Genomic DNA, 17,688 nt, shown 5'->3' with positions numbered 1-17,688 from the left:
TAATCCACTCCAGCCTCAGTAACAACTTCTCTATTGCATATGATGTTTCTTCTCCATGGAAGAACTTTCATCTCCTCCTCTGCTTAATTCATTCACCTTTAAGGTTCCTACCTTCCTGGATCCTTCTATGTGTGCCCAAAGAATTCTATTCTTTGTTTTGTTTTGTTTTGTTTTGTTTTGTTTTTTGCGGTATGCGGGCCTCTTGCTGTTGTGGTCTCTCCCGTTGCACAGCACAGGCTCCGGATGTGCAGGCTCAGTGGCAATGGCTCACGGGCCCAGCTGCTCTACGGCACATGGGATCCTCCCGGACCGGGGCATGAACCCATGTCCCCTGCATTGGCAGGCGGACTCTCGACCACTGTGCCACCAGGGAAGCCCGAGAATTCTATTCATGTCCCTGTTATATTTCTTGCACTAAAATTGCCTGCTAAGTGTTCTAACTCCCACAGTAGGCTGTAAATTCCCTCAAGATAGAACAGCTGTCATATTCTCAGTATCCCCAGTACCTCAAGCTCAGTGCCTGGGACATAATATGCACTAAATATTTAATTGAGAATAAACATCCTCATCATCTACTTTTAAAAAAATAAAACTAGGGCCTCCCTGGTGGCGCAGTGGTTGAGAGTCTGCCTGCCAATGTAGGGGACACAGGTTCGTGCCCCAGTCCGGGAAGATCCCACATGCCGCGGAGCGGCTAGGCCAGTGAGCCATGGCTGCTGAGCCTGCGCGTCCGGAGCCTGTGCTCCGCAACGGGAGAGGCCACAACAGTGAGAGGCCTGCGTAATGCGATAAATAAATAAATAAATAAATAAATAAATAAAACTATTACCTATACAAGGCTGGTTCAACATTCAAAAATCAATTAACAGGCTAAAAGTGAAAAATCAAAGGATCATACCAACAGATACAGACAAAGCATCTGACAAAGTCCAATACCCATTCATGATTAAAACCTCTAGTTTTACTAACTAGGAATATAGGGGAACTTCCTCAACTTGATAAAGCATATCAACCAACAAAAACCTACAGTTAACATGATACTTAACAGTGAGAAGCTAGAAGCTTTCCCACTAAGACCAGGTATGAAGCAAGATGTCCCCTCTCACCATTCTTTTCCAAATACATACTAGAAGTTCTAGCTATTGCAATAAGACAAAAAAAGGAAATAAAATGTATACAGATTGGGAAGCAAGAAATAAGACTTTCTTTGTTTGCAGCTGACACAATCATCTATGTTGAAAATCGGAAAGAACTGATCAGGAATACTCTTAGAACTAATGACTATAGCAAGGTTGCAGGATACAAGGTTAGTAATATACAAGAGTCAATCACTTTCCTATATACCACCAATGAACAAGTGGAATTTGAAATTAAAAACATAATACCGTACATTAGCACTACAGAAAATGAAATAGGGATAAATTTAACAATTTTTCTACATGATCTACATGAGGAAAACTATAAAACTCTGATGAAAGATATCAAAGAGAACTAAATAACTAAAGAAACATTCCATGTTCATTGACAGGAAGACTCAATACTGTCAAGATGTCGATTCTTCCCAACTTGATTTATAGATTCAATGCAATCCCTATCGAAATCCCTGGATATTGGCAAACTGATTCTAAAGTTTATATGGAGAGGCAAAAGACCCAGAATACCCAAGACAACACTGAAGGAGAAAAGCAAAGTTGGAGGACTGACACTACCTGATTTCAAGACTTAAATGTAAAGCTACAGTAATCAACACACTGTGGTACTGGTGAAAGAAAACAAATAGGTCAATGAAACAGAACGGAGAGCCCAGAAACAGATAAAATAAAATAATATAATTGTATATGCACCTTAGCTATGTATATGTATGTATAGACTTATGTATGTGCATTCAAAAGAATAAAAAACAAATTGATAGTAGTTATCAACAAAGAAGGAAGTAGAACTGGTGAGAAGAATAGACCGGGACTGTTTTTTCACATTACATAATTCTGTATTATTTGAAATTTTTGAAGAATTATATACTTATTTGTGAGAATAAAAGTTTTAGTTAATCTATAAAGAAAGATTAGGCTGTGTTTAGGTAAACAGTGTTAATACTCTAATAAAAGCGGATGTTTAAATGTTGGAGATTAATAAAATTCAAGTGTGACAATCAACCTTTCAATTTTGGACTGGGTTCTTGTTCTTCCATTTTCTTGTGTTTTATCATCTTCTTTCTTGGGTAGAATTATTGTTGGCTCCAAACCAAACAATTCTTGAAGACGTCCATAAAGATCCGAACGATTATAGACATGAAATTCAAAGTCATTGACTGTGATGTATAATCTAGTTTCTGCCTTTGGATCTAAAGACATCAATTACAAAAAAAAAAAAGTTTTTAGTCAACTTTTTAAAAACTTTAGTCAAAGTTTTAAGTCAAATCTTTTCCACAGCTAAAGTAACTCAAATAATTTCTTTTAACACAGAAGTCTATGGTAAAAGGGAATAATATTTTAAAAGCAATAAAACATGGGCAAAAGAAAGAAAAAAGCTGATTTACTACAGTATTTCAATTTAGCACTCTAAAAACAATCTGAATTTCTACATTCTGGGTGTATAACAACAAAACTTAAAGACTGTATGCTAAGAACAGCACAATGCCATTTACAGAGTAAAACTTTACCCCAATATAGCCATAAGTGTATACTAAAATATAAATTGTTAAAAGTATGATGCATTTAAACATCACACTAGTATTTGAACTTGTGCATCATAGAAACCAGGACTTTTCATAAATACTAGTTTGTTTTTAAAAACTACACAATGCTAGGGCTTCCCTGGTGGCGCAGTGGTTGGGAGTCCGCCTGCCGATGCAGGGGACATAGGTTCGTGCCCCGGTCCGGGAAGATCCCACATGCTGCGGGGCGGCTGGGCCCGTGAGCCATGGCCACTGGGCCTGTGCGTCCGGAGCCTGTGCTCCGCAGAGGGAGAGGCCACAACAGTGAGAGGCCCGTGTACAGAAAAAAAATTAAAAAAATAAAAAATAAAAACTACACAATGCTAAAACAAAGATTCTATAAACTGTAGACTCAAATAGTAATCTCAAATAAAAGACAATTATATTAAATATAAGTGACAATAGTAATAAATCCATCTATAAAGTGATAGATGGGGCACTTGTTTCTACTGAGGAAATAATCTAAGACAGTGCATCTCATGTCAACCAAAAAGGGTCAGAAGAAAGGTACCACAGTCAGTGCTTTATTTTGTTATAAATGATACATGTTTTTTAAGACTTCTTTTTCAACCTTTATCTGTTTTTATCCCTGTCAAACAAATTCAATTGAAAGGCAATTAAAATTAGATATGAACAGTTAGAATAATTTAATTTTTTTAAATGGGTAAAGAGAATTACCAACTTTCATTTTAGTAGCTTAAGCTGTGGTTTAGTAAGGTACCAAATTTCACCAGTATTAATTTCTTCTCAAATTATTAGCAAAACAGCATATGAGATGTCAAACACCCTAAATAAATGTAAATTTTAGTTTAAATTAATAAATGAAAAATACACTGCCACTCATATTTCAAAAATAAGCTGAGGAAAATGAATCAACAACATTCATATTTTTATACAGTAATACTTTTAGTTTTACTCCAATCAAGGTTTTTTCCCTCATTACTTCCTGAGACAAGAGAGGAAAAAGAGATAAACACAATCCTTCAAAAAACTAATGTTTAAGAGCTGTAAGTTTTCTTATATTTTTTAGACAGCTCTTGACCTATGTTCCCTCTCCTATTTCTTCAGACTTATCAAATGGCTAAAAGCTAAGACGATCCCCTTAAGCTATTACATAAAGTGTGTTTCCCTTTTTCTTGCTGTAGGTCAAATTCTTAAAATTAAAATAAAAATAAGAAACACATTTTTAATACATATGAAGTATTCTAAGACTTAATAGTTATAAATATCATTATCATTTTTAAATAAGTAAATCAAACTTTATCACTCATTAGGTTTTAAACCTTTCTACAGTAATTATTCATGACCTCTTCTCAAAATGTGAGGGTCAAATATCCAGCAGCCTACTCAAATATCTCCAATTTGATGTCTAACAGGCATCACGCACTTGACCTATCCAACCAAACACCCGATTTTCCCACCCCAACCTACTCCACAATATTCCCCACCTTATCAACAGCAAGTCAATCTTTTCAATTGCTCAGGCCAAAAAATTTGACTGCTCTCTTTCTTTCTTGTCCCAGATATTATCAGCAAATCCTGTCAGCTTTTCTTTCAACATATATCCAGAAACCACTCCTCACCACTCTGGCCCAAGTCACCATCAACCTGCACCTGTTTTAACACAATAGCCTCCTAACTACTCTCCCTGCTTCTGCCCTTATTTCCCTTATGCCTGTGCTTTACACATTGGCCAGATCTTTCAAAAACCCTAACTAAAATCATGTCACTCTCCTGTTCCCTAATTTTCTGATGGTCTCCTCTCTCATTGATACCAAGTTTCTTTAAAAGTGACCTATAAAATCTTATAGGATCTGCACCCTTCTCCCCTTCTAGTCCTCCCTCCCTTCTAGTCCTGGCCTCCATTTTGGTTATAAACCAGGACCTGAACAACCAGGAAATGTCCTTCCCCCAGACAGTCAAAATAACTCATTTCCTTAACTTGCTTCATGTTTCTGTTTAACCATCCCCTATCAATGAAGCCTCTCCCAACTTCCCTATGTACACAGCACCCTCCCTGCAAAACAGCACTCTCTACTCTACTGACCCTACTCTGATTTTCCTCAATGCCATATTTTCCTCACTCACTCCTGGATGCTACATATATTTACTCGCTAATTATCTAAATCCTTCCCAAGCAAGGATTCAGAATGAAGCAAGCTCTTTAAGAGAAAAAACTTGTTTTATTCACTATTGTATCTCTGGTGCCTAGAACAATTCTTAGTACATAGTAGGGCTCATTTGTATGAAAGAGGAACAGAGCATCTTACCACAAATCATACTCCTAAGTAAAACAAAAATATCCTCAAACAAACAGATCTAAGACTTTTTGGAAACCCAACATGTGGAAGCATAATAAATGCAAAGTAGGTTATTTTTCTATTCCCACTTTGATCTATACAAGTAGGAATTAATTATTATGCAATTCTTCAAGGTCATAAACAACTCAATCAAAATTTACCTCAAAACTCATTTAAGGCATTTGTTTTCAAATTTACTTTTGGAACACCTGATCATGATCCCTGAATACAAATGCCTTGATCATTAGGAATATACTATAAAGGCCAGTGGATGAGCTACAGAAGGAGCAATGGGGAAAATCAAGAGTCTGGACTAGCTCCTAATTGGATCAGCAGTGATGAATAAACAAATGACTGTATAAAAATGGAAACAGGATTACTCTCAATTTGATCTTCAACTTGCTGGACATGCACAACTGATTCTCTTCTTTCAATATAACCGATATAAAAGAATATGGCTACATTAACTTACTAAAGACAACAAGGTACAAAGATAAAGGTATTAATCTCTGAAAGTATTTTGAAAACACTGATAAACACTAAATACTTAATACTAAAACACTACAAGATCCTCTCAACAATCCCTACCCATTTTCCCAACTGGTTTTTTTTTTGCATTATTTATTATTGATTGTCACCTGCCCCAACTAGAATGTAAACTCCATTAGAGATGATTTTTTTCCTGTTGTGTTCACTCTTCTATCCCTGGTGCCTAAAACAGTGCCTGGTATGTAGAAGGGGCTCAATAAATATGTTAAATCCTTAAACAGAAATAATAAATGGGCTTTTAAATTTTAAGTAAGATTGAACAAAATGCCTAGACCACTCTTTTCCTTCCAAAAATCACTTTAGAAAAACACTGAACAAATAGTGAATCTATAAGCATTTTAAAAGCAGCTTTTGGTTTCATATTTTTAAATAGAGAGATTTAGCTGAGTTCACGCTCAACTTCTATGTTCTATTGCTTCTATTCGTTTCACCTGAATTACTAATATTCCAGCCAGCAAGCTATGTGATTAAACAGTAAATCAGATCGCCAAGCCTGGTTGATCTCCAAGCTTACATGACCTTATTCTCTTCAGAGTCTTTGCCCAGGATCTTTTCTGTCAATAATCCCAGCTTTCTGCCATCCCCAGGAATATTCCATGGGCAATTCCCTCTCCATCTGTCAACCCCATCCCAACAAACACAGATGCAAAAAGGTGGCCCAAGAGCACACCCACAGAGACAGAAACATAGGAAAAAGCACATACACAGAGGTGAGCACACATATACAGAGGGGGGCATGCATTCATTTAAGCACTCAAACACAGAACCACTCATAAAGACAAACACATACATACATATACTCTCACAGAGCCATACATGCAGATGCATGAATACAAGTACTACTGTACTAGCATATTCAGTACTCATAGCATCACCCTCACAGAGATAAGTATGTACATACAGAGCCCACATGCAGAGGTACCCCACACATAGACAGGGATACCTTCCCAGATCAACAGGGCACATCCTCATAAATAAACACCTCCCCTAACAGATAGATGAGCACTCTAAAAAGACAGAGAGGTTTCAAAGGCATGTATCTCTCACATATAGACATGTGAGTACACGCATGCACACCCACACACACACGTAACTGAGAAGAACCCTGTGAGACCTTTCCAGAATAGAGAGCCACCCATGTCCTCTGCCTGCCTTTTGTCTCTAGAAAAACTTTAGTCAAAGAATAAATTTAATCAAAGAAGTGAGAAAATGCAGAAAGAAAGGGAAATAGTCAAGCAAGACAAAATAATAATACTTCAGCCGTTAAACAAAGTCAAGGACCTTTAGTTCTTCCTCAAGGACTACGGATAATATTCTGAGCCACCTCCTTTGAGCTGTTTTGCAGATATTGAAACCCCCATCAGGTGGAAGAAATTATCTGTATGCTGCCCACAAGCAGGCAGACCCCAGACTGATTGGAACCAGAAGGCTGATGAGGCTGACTCCCCATTACCTCACCACCAACCAATCAGAAGAATGTCCACAAGCTAATGACACTTTGCTCCTTGAACACTATAAGATTCCTTACTATCCACTCCAGGGTGGAACACACAGTCTTGAGGATATTAGCCCGCTGTGGCCCCCTTTACCTGGCAAAGCAATAAAGCTATTTCTTTCTACTTCACCCAAAACTCTGTCTCTGAGATTTAATCCAGCACCAGTGTACAGAGGCCTAATTTCAGCAACACACATATACAGCTTTTTTGGGGGGGAAAAAAGAAAGTTGGGGAATCCTACACTAGATTCTCCAGAAATTAGAAAAAGGCAGTAAATAGACAGTAGAAAGGATATAAGATTGGATTCCTGTAACATTATTTACAAATGCTATGACCTAAGGCAAGTACCTTAACCACGCTAAGCCTCATTTTTCTCATTTATAAAATGAGAATACCTCTACCTACCTGTAGGATTGTTGTATACCATAAATACTAGCTAGTTCCCTTGGCTTTGCAGGTCAAATTCTTCTTACTAGTCATATAAACTATGTATTCACTTTTTATTTGTACTGAATTCTCTTCTTTTTAAATAATTTTTCATTTAATAATGTGACATAATGTTCATCATAATAACAAAAGCAGCTCACCTCTATTGAACAGTTGCTATGTTCCAGGTACTGTTCTAGGCACTTTACTCATATAATCTCATTTAATCCTCACAACAACCCTAGCAGTCAGAGCCCAAGATTATATAACTAGGAAGTAGACTAAAATCCAGGTCTCTAAATAGGTTCTTAACCACAAAATAAAATTACTTATCAATTATATTAATAAATGTAATGACTATTTCAAAAGCAAAAAAGTTATTAATCCCTGAAAACAGAAATGTACAAAACGGGTCCAGTTATTTCTTTGCATTTTATATTAAAAAAAACTGATCAATAGTCAAAACTTAAATGTAGTATTTAATTGTTAAATTCTGATAACACTAGATTTCTCACTGACATTTATCTCTCCTAGAAATTTTAAAAGCAGTTTTTAGGTTTCATTCATTCTGATGATACTGGGAGTCAAACAGAAAACTTTATTTTATACATAATTTAAGAAAGGTATAATCAACTGGCTCTCCTAAATCTTCTCTTTACATTAACACTGCTCTACCCTTGAAGGCAGAAATCTTCTCTTTCTCATACTCCTTGTCATCTAACATTCACATAATGGGCTTCCCAAACTCATTTTTTAATAAAATATCCAATAGATAGAAGTATAGACATAAAAGGCTCTTAACAAGCAGTTAATTTACGGAGGAAAAAAGTAAATGAATGTTGTACAACAGCTTAAGTCTCCTGAGCAAACAGCTAATTGAGACTTCTTGTTTTCCAATGGGAAACTGGGAAAAAGGCACTTATTTAATTATATAATTGGGACACATGTTATTTGCAGTAAAAAATCTAAAGTGCAGAAGTGCTGACAAGGCCTTGTAATACTTAGAATCGATACTTAGCACAAAGACAAAATAGTCTGCTGACCTTTTAAGAATTGTTCAGGGATTTTTATTTCCTTTATGTATTTAACAAACAAGACCTAGATGCTACAAATTTAAAAGTACTAGATTATATTAGGCTAAAACTTCTAAGCCACAAAATAACAGAAAGGGACATACTTTACCATCATCCTTTTGCTTCTCAACAGCCCAAGAATTCCTCTGGATAAGAAGGATGCATGCCTAGTTTGTCAGACTAGTATGAATTTAAACACTATGATATATCACCACATATTAAGAGGTAACTGGCCCTGCTATTTATTTTCCAAAAGAATCCTTTAAAATTAAATATCCTAAAAATAAAGATTTTTGACTGATATCCTCATTAAGTGGCCTTTAGCCAACAACCATCTATAACAGATCACTAATTCATGACCTAGGGCATATTTTACAACAAACTCTATGGTAAATGAATTAGATGTGTTCTGTTTTCTCTTTTTTAAAGGGTTAAACTGGACAAGTGACAAATTTAAATCTGCTCCTGGCTTAAATTATCCCAACCAAGCTCTATGGCACAGTAGTTTCAGCTCTTAACATACCTCTTTTCTCCTAATAGAGCAGCTCCAAAACTTCCTAATGAAAATCTTGGTCCTACCCACCAATGGGGCCTATCTCCTTGGAAGGCTAGTGGCCATGTATCTTCTCAGGCACATGTCCCAGTTAGGCTTCTAAATTTTCCACCAAGAAATATCAATCATCTCTACTTCCTGCTTGGTTAACTGTCAAAGCACATGGATCTTCCCTTTTTTTTTTTTGTGGTACGCGGGCCTCACTGTTGTGGCCTCTCCCATTGCGGAGCACAGGCTCCAGACGCACAGGCTCAGCGGCCATGGCTCATGGGCTCAGCCACTCCGCGGCATGTGGGATCTTCCCGGACTGGGGCACGAACCCGTGTCCCCTGCATGGATAGGCGGACTCTCAACCACTGCACCACCAGGGAAGCCCTGGATCTTCCCTTAATCAGCAAGAAGTAATATCCAGAATGTAAGGTCTTGCTACTGAATATAGCTCACTATTTTAACCTATATTCCATAATATTGTCCAACTTTTTATCAGAAGCTTACTTTGCAGCCTATTCACTCCTCTACACTATATTCTGATAAATTCTGTCCCTTATAAATGCTAGACTAATAATGTACTTAGACCAAACTGCTTATTCCTGCACTGCTATTTGGCATTGTGTCTTTACCTTTGAAGGGTGTAACTGTGAGCACAATGTAAAGAATGTCATCCTTTACAACAAAGAGTATCTTTTAAAAGCATATGGAAGAGAAACTTCTTTGACCATTCACAAAAGCTGTGCTGTTCATGAGCACATACATTTAAATTTTTAAATGTAGGTAAAACTATGAGCAAATAATTAGAATTATAGAAGTGATAACTGATAAAGTCTACCAACTTTTAACATCACTGTAAAATGGAGGGGTGAGTTTTTTTTCTACTGCAAACCACTGGCATAAAAAAATGAGAAAGAACAATTTGGAAAAAATAATTTAAATGTTATTCAATATTAAGAAAAACATAAAATATCCAAAAATTATGATAATCTTTCTGTTCTACATTATGGACAATTCCAGAGGGAGAGCAGAGACACAGATTTATGTTAACATTAAGAGTGACAAAAAGAATTCAAGACACAAAGAAATGACAGGGGAGAGCCAGTCAAGGAAGGGCTAATAGTTGAGCTATTTATATTAGTCTTGGGTTATGCATCTCAAGTAGTGATTACATTTTGCTATATTCTTTGAAATGAGCTAAGTTCATATCACTCCCCTGCCCAAAAACCTTTCACGGCAGTGACTGCCAGGTGTTCAATATCCTCCATAACACAGCTTCCAAGTTATCCCCTATTATTCCTTTACCTTATATTTACCACCAAATGGAGTTGTTAATTCCTAAACACACCCGTTTTCCAACCTTATTGCCACTGGTCAAACCAGTTATTCCATCTGAGCTACCCTCCCATCCACTCCGCCCCTGCATGACACAATCCTACTCACTGTCATCATCAAGCATGGAACTTTCACAACAGCCCTCCATCTACCATTCTGCTTCTTGACCAACAGGCAGAACTTATAACATCATCAAACCATGAACCAGCTGGGACCACACCAAGTGGTCCATTCGAAAGTTGGTATGGACCAACTTTGAAGATGGTTCTGAAGATGGTTCTCAGTATTTTTCCTCAACACACACTCATTGCTCCATTTTTTCTTTAATTACAATTTGTTTTTATGAATGTATTCCCTCAAGTAGATTTGGATAGCACCTATTTTTTTTATCCCCCACTCCAACTTAACACAATGATCAAGTAAAGTGAATTCAAAATAAAAATCTGTTCAGGGCTTCCCTGGTGGCGCAGTGGTTGAGAGTCCGCCTGCCGATGCAGGGGACACGGGTTCGTGCCCCGGTCCGGGAGAATCCCCCATGCCGCGGAGCAGCTGGGCCCGTGAGCCATGGCCATTGAGCCTGCGCATCTGGAGCCTGTGCTCCGCAACGGGAGAGGCCACAACAGCGCGAGGCCCACATACCGCAAAAAAAAAAAAAAAAAAAATCTGTTCAATTAGGTAAAGATTTTTATCAAAAGTTACCTCTTTCCTAAAGAACTTGGGTCAGTTACTCTTGATCCTCATCCATGTGTTTTGGTGAATAGCAATCCACTTCAAGGAGATGTTACATTTCATGATAAAATTAATTATTTTCTTCAAAAAAAAAGACTATAAACAATTTAGGATGGTATTCCCCACGTCAAAGAAAATTCTGAAATGGGCAATCGCAGTAGGCTTAGTTTAAGTCGTGCAGTTGCCTCTGGACACTGCAAATGTCTTCATTCCTCCCCATAAGCTGTGATCAGTGTTTATCCATAAGAATCTCTAAGGAACCTTCTTGGGCCACATTTGACAAGGTTGTTTTATAAATATAAGAAGCACTAGACTGGAAATTAGTAGACCTGGGTTTTTGTCCTGATTTTACCAGCTATAATCACAGTAGTTTCTGATTTTCCATCTGCCAAATGAGGGGTTTTGAGAACATTAATTGTTTCCAAATTGGTAATAGATTTTGAGAAAAATTGGTTGTTTCCTGTGTTCCTTGGAATCCTGGGGTAAAAAGCATGGGGTGGAGGTGCCCTAAGGCCGAATGGGCTTCCTCACTCCACCACCCCCTACAGCTTTATCAGTTCACATGAACATTTTAAAACACTAAAAAAAAAAAAAAAAAAAAAGAAATTGGAAATAAAGTTCCTAATGTAAGTATACAAATAGTTTTTTTAATCACAAACAAGCTATATAAATGAAGAGAACTTTTGTTTCAGCTCCATTGTAACCTTGTTAACAACAAAGCTTATGTTAACTAAACATGTAAAGAGAAAAAAAGATTAAGTCAAAACAGCAAGTCACCTAACAAATACACTACAAGATTAAAAGAAGCATGACGTGCTGAGGAAAAATATTCTCCTAAAGTAATCTATCTCTAAGGGACAAATGAGATGGATTTTTCAAACTAAATCTGAGGCAGAAATACTGGGCCTGAGCAAAGTTAAGTAAATGTGTAGAAGCTGGGACTGAGCTCAAAGGAACTTGGCTCTCAGGAATGAGTTTTAACCATCTCTAAAGTGTAAGGTATCTTTACTTAACTGCCACCTTTAAGACCTAAAAATTAAAAAAAAAAAAAAGTCAAGAAAATTCTCTCCACAACATTTAACATGGTTAACAGTGTAGGAAAGTGACTCAAAATTTTGAATTTATTCAGATTTCATAAAAAGTCAAAACTTAAAAGATTCCCAATGCATTAACATAATATCTAAAGAACACTTTTTATTTCCTGTGAGAATGCTTCTAGTAAATGCTAAGAAAAGAGGTAAAAAAGTTGGTTTAACAACTGATATTCTAAAATCACAGACTGAAGACTGGTAATAACATACAGCCAGCCATTCTCAATCACAGATGAAAGATTGCAAAAATCCTATTCCAAAGTCCCACAGAATACTTTTATCATATGAAGTCACTCAGCCTCTGTTCAAAATTATCTAATGTACAACTCTAATTTTTAGAAAACTTTTTCCAGACATGAAATTTGCCATTATTTCTTCTAATCATTTTGATTTCATTACCTCTTCAGATGTCAAATTGTAACCAACTAATGTCAACCTTTTCAAGGTAGAGTACATTATTATGTATTATACAGGAGGGGCAAAAGATACGTGGGAGCAAGGAAATGACAGTTTAAAAAAAGACTAAACAATGGTGAAACAATAGCAAAATCTAAAAGTAATTTAGGATAGCTCAAAGTTTTGGTAAGTTTTAAAACTTTTGGAACTTTAAATCTATTTTCCTATACAAACAAGTTATATACGATGGTAAGATTCCTAGATGAGCTCACACACACACACACACACACAAACACACACAAAACCCAACATTTAATTGGAAAGTTCCAAAGTTATACAGAACCAATCACCATTTCAGAATCTCAGTGGGGTGCCAGAAACAGAGGTCTTCATCACTAAGAAAAGGTGGAGGGGTTTCGTCCTCTTTTGACCTTACACTCCCAGGCCCCACTTAAAATCTCTGTAGTTATCAAAGTATGGTCCAGGGACTTCTGGGGAGATACTGAAACCCTTTCTGGAAGACCACAAAGTCAGAATTATTTTGATAGTATTATACTAAGATGTTTGACTTTTTCTCATTCTCCCATGAGTGGACAATGGAGTTTTTTAGAGGCTACATGAAGTATATGGTACAACAGACTGAATATAAAAGGAGAGGTGAGAATTCAATTATCTTCCATTAGGATATTTAAAATATTTGCAAAATATAAAACAGTGTCACTCTTCTCACTAATTTTTTTGCTTTGGAAAAGTTATTCTTCATAAAGTTTGTTATTTATTTTAATATGTAATGGATTTATGATAGGTATTTTTAATGAAATAAAAATGTTTCTATAATGATCAGGCTTAATTGTGAATGCAGTAAATATAAATAGATATAACTTACATGAATAAAAGCTCTTTGGAATCCTCAATAATTTAGAACAATGTAATAGGTTCCTGAGATCAAAAATGTTTGAGAATCAATATTCTAGAAAGTAAAGACAAGGTCTACTCTCCTTGAGGCCACTGGTGTGGTTAATGTAGAGAAGGAAGGGTACATTCACAAACAGGAACACCTACAGTTGTGAAATGAAGATTTGAGGACAATATTCTGAGAGAAAATTCTGATGATAAAAAGCAGAACCAGAAGAGAGTCAAAGTCTGCATTTCCTCTTTTCTGCTCATCCTTACAACAGTAGATAAATGAGAATTAGTCACAATGCCACGTAAAAGTATAAATAAAGTCAAAGAAGCTGAAAAGTAAGAGAAGTGTCTTAGTAGAATGATTAAAGAGTGCTAGGAAGGCCACTCTAACCACAGTATGGGATTAAGTCCATAGATGTAATAGGAGGTAAGGGTGGAAATGTGGGTAAGGATCATACTGAGAATAACCCTAAATAAATAATAGGCTAAAGAAACTAAATTTAACCATGCAAGAGGAAAGCTGCTGAAGGATTTCCAGCCAAGGGGTATTAAGATCAGTTCTGTAAACTCCAAAGCTTTTAAAAATATTTTTAACTATTACAAAATGTGAGACATTCCAGTATCTACAAATGAAAATTCTGATTATATGATTGAAGATTTCAAACACATGCAAAAATGAAAGCTCACCATGTTGCTTCTGCTTTGGGTTATACATTTTCCACCACCGAAAAATTATAAATCCATCTTGAATTCTAAGCAAGATAAATTACAGAAAGGAAAGCTTAAGTAACAATTTACTTAACTCATTTCTTAATTAGTTATTATAAAAGGCAGGCAATTGATAATAAGGAAATACACAAAATTTTCAACAGGACACTAGCATACCAAGATGTTTCATAACATTCCAGTTAAGAAAGGAAAAGAAGATTTGCAAAGCTCTTAAGATTCTTCTATTTAGGTAAACTGTAATACCAGATTACATTTAACAGGAAAATAAAGTGTTAAGAGAAAAAACTTTTTCTTTTTTAAATTTAAATTTTTAATTTTTAAAATTTAAAAAAGGAGTTAAAATTATATAAGCTAAAAGCCAAATCTTCAAAGGGGGATATTAGCACACTAAGCGAAAACTTTTAAAGATTTTCTTTCATTTCTATAGTGATACAACACTTCATATCCCAGAAGGATGGAATTATAATCTAACTTTCACTTTTTAATTTTAACTTGGAAATAATTTTAGACACACAAAGAAGTTACCTCTCCGTTATAAATGAGGTATGAGGGCTGCCAAACCCTAGCACCTCTCAACTAATTCCATATCTTCAAGTTTTATCTAACTAACAAATTTTAAGCAAATCACAAAAATAAGAGTAAGCTTTTCTTTCAAGGCTTACAGAAGACAGAATATATCAAACATATGAACTATCATTTCTTATTATATTCAGATTTCATTTCCTCCTTGAGGTAAAATTAGAAATGTTAATAAATGCTAAATAATTCTAAAAACTGACTATCTATACTAAGGAACTAATGGATGAGAGTTATCAACGTCCCTGATCCTTGCTTACATAACAAATGACCACAATGAATTCTGAAACAAAAATTGTCAGGTAATCTAATGGCTCAATATTTAAAACTAGGGATGACATAAGATTGTTCATTTCCATAAGCTGCTATTCAATAATATTTTGCCAGCTTAAACCTTAGCTAAATTAATCCACTGATAGAAACACTTAAAAAAATCAATTCACCAAGTATGAGTCACTGAAGAAAATGATTTTTATGATTTTATTTGAAAAGGCCAACATTTCTAATATGAAAAAGCAAGTCATATTCAATACAGTATTATAATCAAAAAATTTTGTAATATTTCAAATTTGTTTAAGATGGGTCCTCATTTATTTATTTATTTATTCTTACCTAATAGACATGTCTTCTGTAATGTAATAGATTTCACGAACCATGACTTTTCCAGAAAGAACAGAGAAAGAAAAGGAGCCTGTTGTAGGAAAAAAACAACAGCAATTAATGTAATTGTTTTGTAAGACAGTAGGGTCCTTAAAGCTTTAAATGCTCTTAGCATTCAATTTACCCAATAATTAAATGTTCTCTCCCTACTCCCTTCCTGATATCCTTAAAGCCTTACTAACCTTCTAAAATTTTTCCCTCGAATATAACAAAAAGTGCCATACATATCATCACTATGAACTGAGCCACTAAATAACTATATGAGAACATTAGTTTAAACAGCTGCTTCCTATGGATAATTCCATTAATTAGGCACAGCCAAAAAACAAACCCAAAGCAGTGCAGGGGGCAGACAGCAGAAGCAAGAAGAACTACAATCCTGCAGCCTGTGGAACACAAACCACATTCACAGAAAGACAAGATGAAAAGTCAGAGGGCTATATACCAGATGAAGAAACAAGATAAAACCCCAGAAAAACAACTAAATGAAGTGGAGATAGGCAACCTTCCAGAAAAAGAATTCAGAATAATGATAGTGAAGATAATCCAGGAACTCAGAAAAAGAATAGGGGCAAAGATCGAGAACATGCAAAAAATGTTTAACAAAGACCTAGAAGAATTAAAGAACAAACAAACAGAGATGAACAATACAATAACTGAAATGAAAATTACACTAGAAGGAATCAATAGCAGAATAACTGAGGCAGAAGAACGGATAAGTGACCTGGAAGACAGAATGCTGGAATTCACTGCTGTGGAACAGAATAAAGAAAAAACAATGAAAAGAAATGAAGACAGCCAAAGAGACCTCTGGGACAACATTAAACGCAACAACATTCGCATTATAGGGGTCCTAGAAGGAGAAAAGAGAGAGAAAGGACCAGAGAAAATATTTGAAGAGATTATAGTCGAAAACTTCCCTAACATGGGAAAGGATATAGCCACCCAAGTCCAGGAAGCACAGTGAATTCCATAGAGGATAAACCCATGGAGAAACATGCAGAGACACATAGTAATCAAATTGGTAAAAATTAAAGACAAAGAAAAATTATTAAAAGCAACAAGGGTAAAATGACAAATAATATACAAGGGAACTCCCATAAGGTTAACAGCTGATTTCTCAGCAGAAACTCTACAAGCGAGAAGGGAGTAGCATGATATACTTAACGTGATGAAAAGGGAAGAACTTACAACCAACATTACTCTACCCAGCAAGGATCTCATTCAGATTTGATGGAGAAATCAAAAGCTTTACAGACAAGCAAAAGCTAAGAGAATTCAGCACCACCAAACCAGCTCTACAACAAATGCAAAAGGAACTTCTCTAAGTGGAAACACACGAGAAGAAAAGGAGCTACAAAAAGAAATCCAAAACAATTAACAAAATAGGAACCTACATATCAATAATTACCTTAAACGTGAATGGATTAAATGCTCTAACCAAAAGACACAGAATGGATACAAAAACAAGACCCATATATATGCTGTCTACAAGAGACCCACTTCAGACCTAGGGACACATAAAGACTGAAAGTGAGGGGATGGAAAAAGATATTCCATGCAAATGGAAATCAAAAGAAAGCTGGAGTAGCTATACTCATATCAGATAAAATAGACTTTAAAATAAAGAATGTTACAAGAGCCAAGGAAGGACACAATGTAATGATCAAGGGATCAATCCAAGAAGAAGATATAACAATTATAAATATATATGCACCCAACATAGGAGCACCACAATACATGAGGCAACTGCTAAGAGCTATAAAAGAGGAAATCGACAGTAACACAATAATAGTGGGGGATTTTAACACCTCACTTACACCAATGGACAGATCATCCAAAATGAAAATAAATGAGGAAACATAAGCTTTAAATGATATAACAGACCAGATAGATTTAATTGATATTTATAGGACATTCCACCCAAAAACAGCAGATTACACTTTCTCCTCAAGTGCACATGGAACATTCTCCAGGATAGATCACATCTTGGGTCACAAAAGAAGCCTCAGTAAATTTAAGAAAAATGAAATCATATCAAGCATCTTTTCTGACCACAACACTATGAGATTAGAAATCAATTACACGGAAAAAAAAAAACATTAAAAACTCAGACACATGGAGACTAAACAATACGTTACTAAATAACCAAGAGATCACTGAAGCAA

At 35.8% G+C, this 17,688-nt stretch overlaps 1 protein-coding gene across 2 annotated transcripts in view; it reads right to left on the bottom strand.

The window, feature by feature from the left end:
* BLTP1 (bridge-like lipid transfer protein family member 1) overlaps positions 1 to 17,688 on the bottom strand; it is a 216,686-nt gene that overhangs the window by 174,438 nt on the left and 24,560 nt on the right. For both annotated transcript variants that reach the window (XM_081223831.1, XM_081223832.1), the window contains exons 5-7: positions 15,473 to 15,551; positions 14,243 to 14,307; positions 2,155 to 2,341 (exon numbers count right to left, since the gene is read on the bottom strand). In XM_081223831.1, the coding sequence (XP_081079957.1) occupies positions 2,155 to 2,341; positions 14,243 to 14,307; positions 15,473 to 15,551 (331 nt within the window). The remainder of the gene's footprint in view (positions 1 to 2,154; positions 2,342 to 14,242; positions 14,308 to 15,472; positions 15,552 to 17,688) is intronic.

This window comes from Mesoplodon bidens (genome assembly GCF_964165515.1).
Source record: "Mesoplodon bidens genome assembly, chromosome: 1".
Taxonomy (NCBI): Eukaryota; Metazoa; Chordata; class Mammalia; order Artiodactyla; family Ziphiidae; genus Mesoplodon; species Mesoplodon bidens.
Note: the sequence above shows the minus strand (reverse complement) of the source record. Positions and strands in the feature narration are given on the sequence as shown.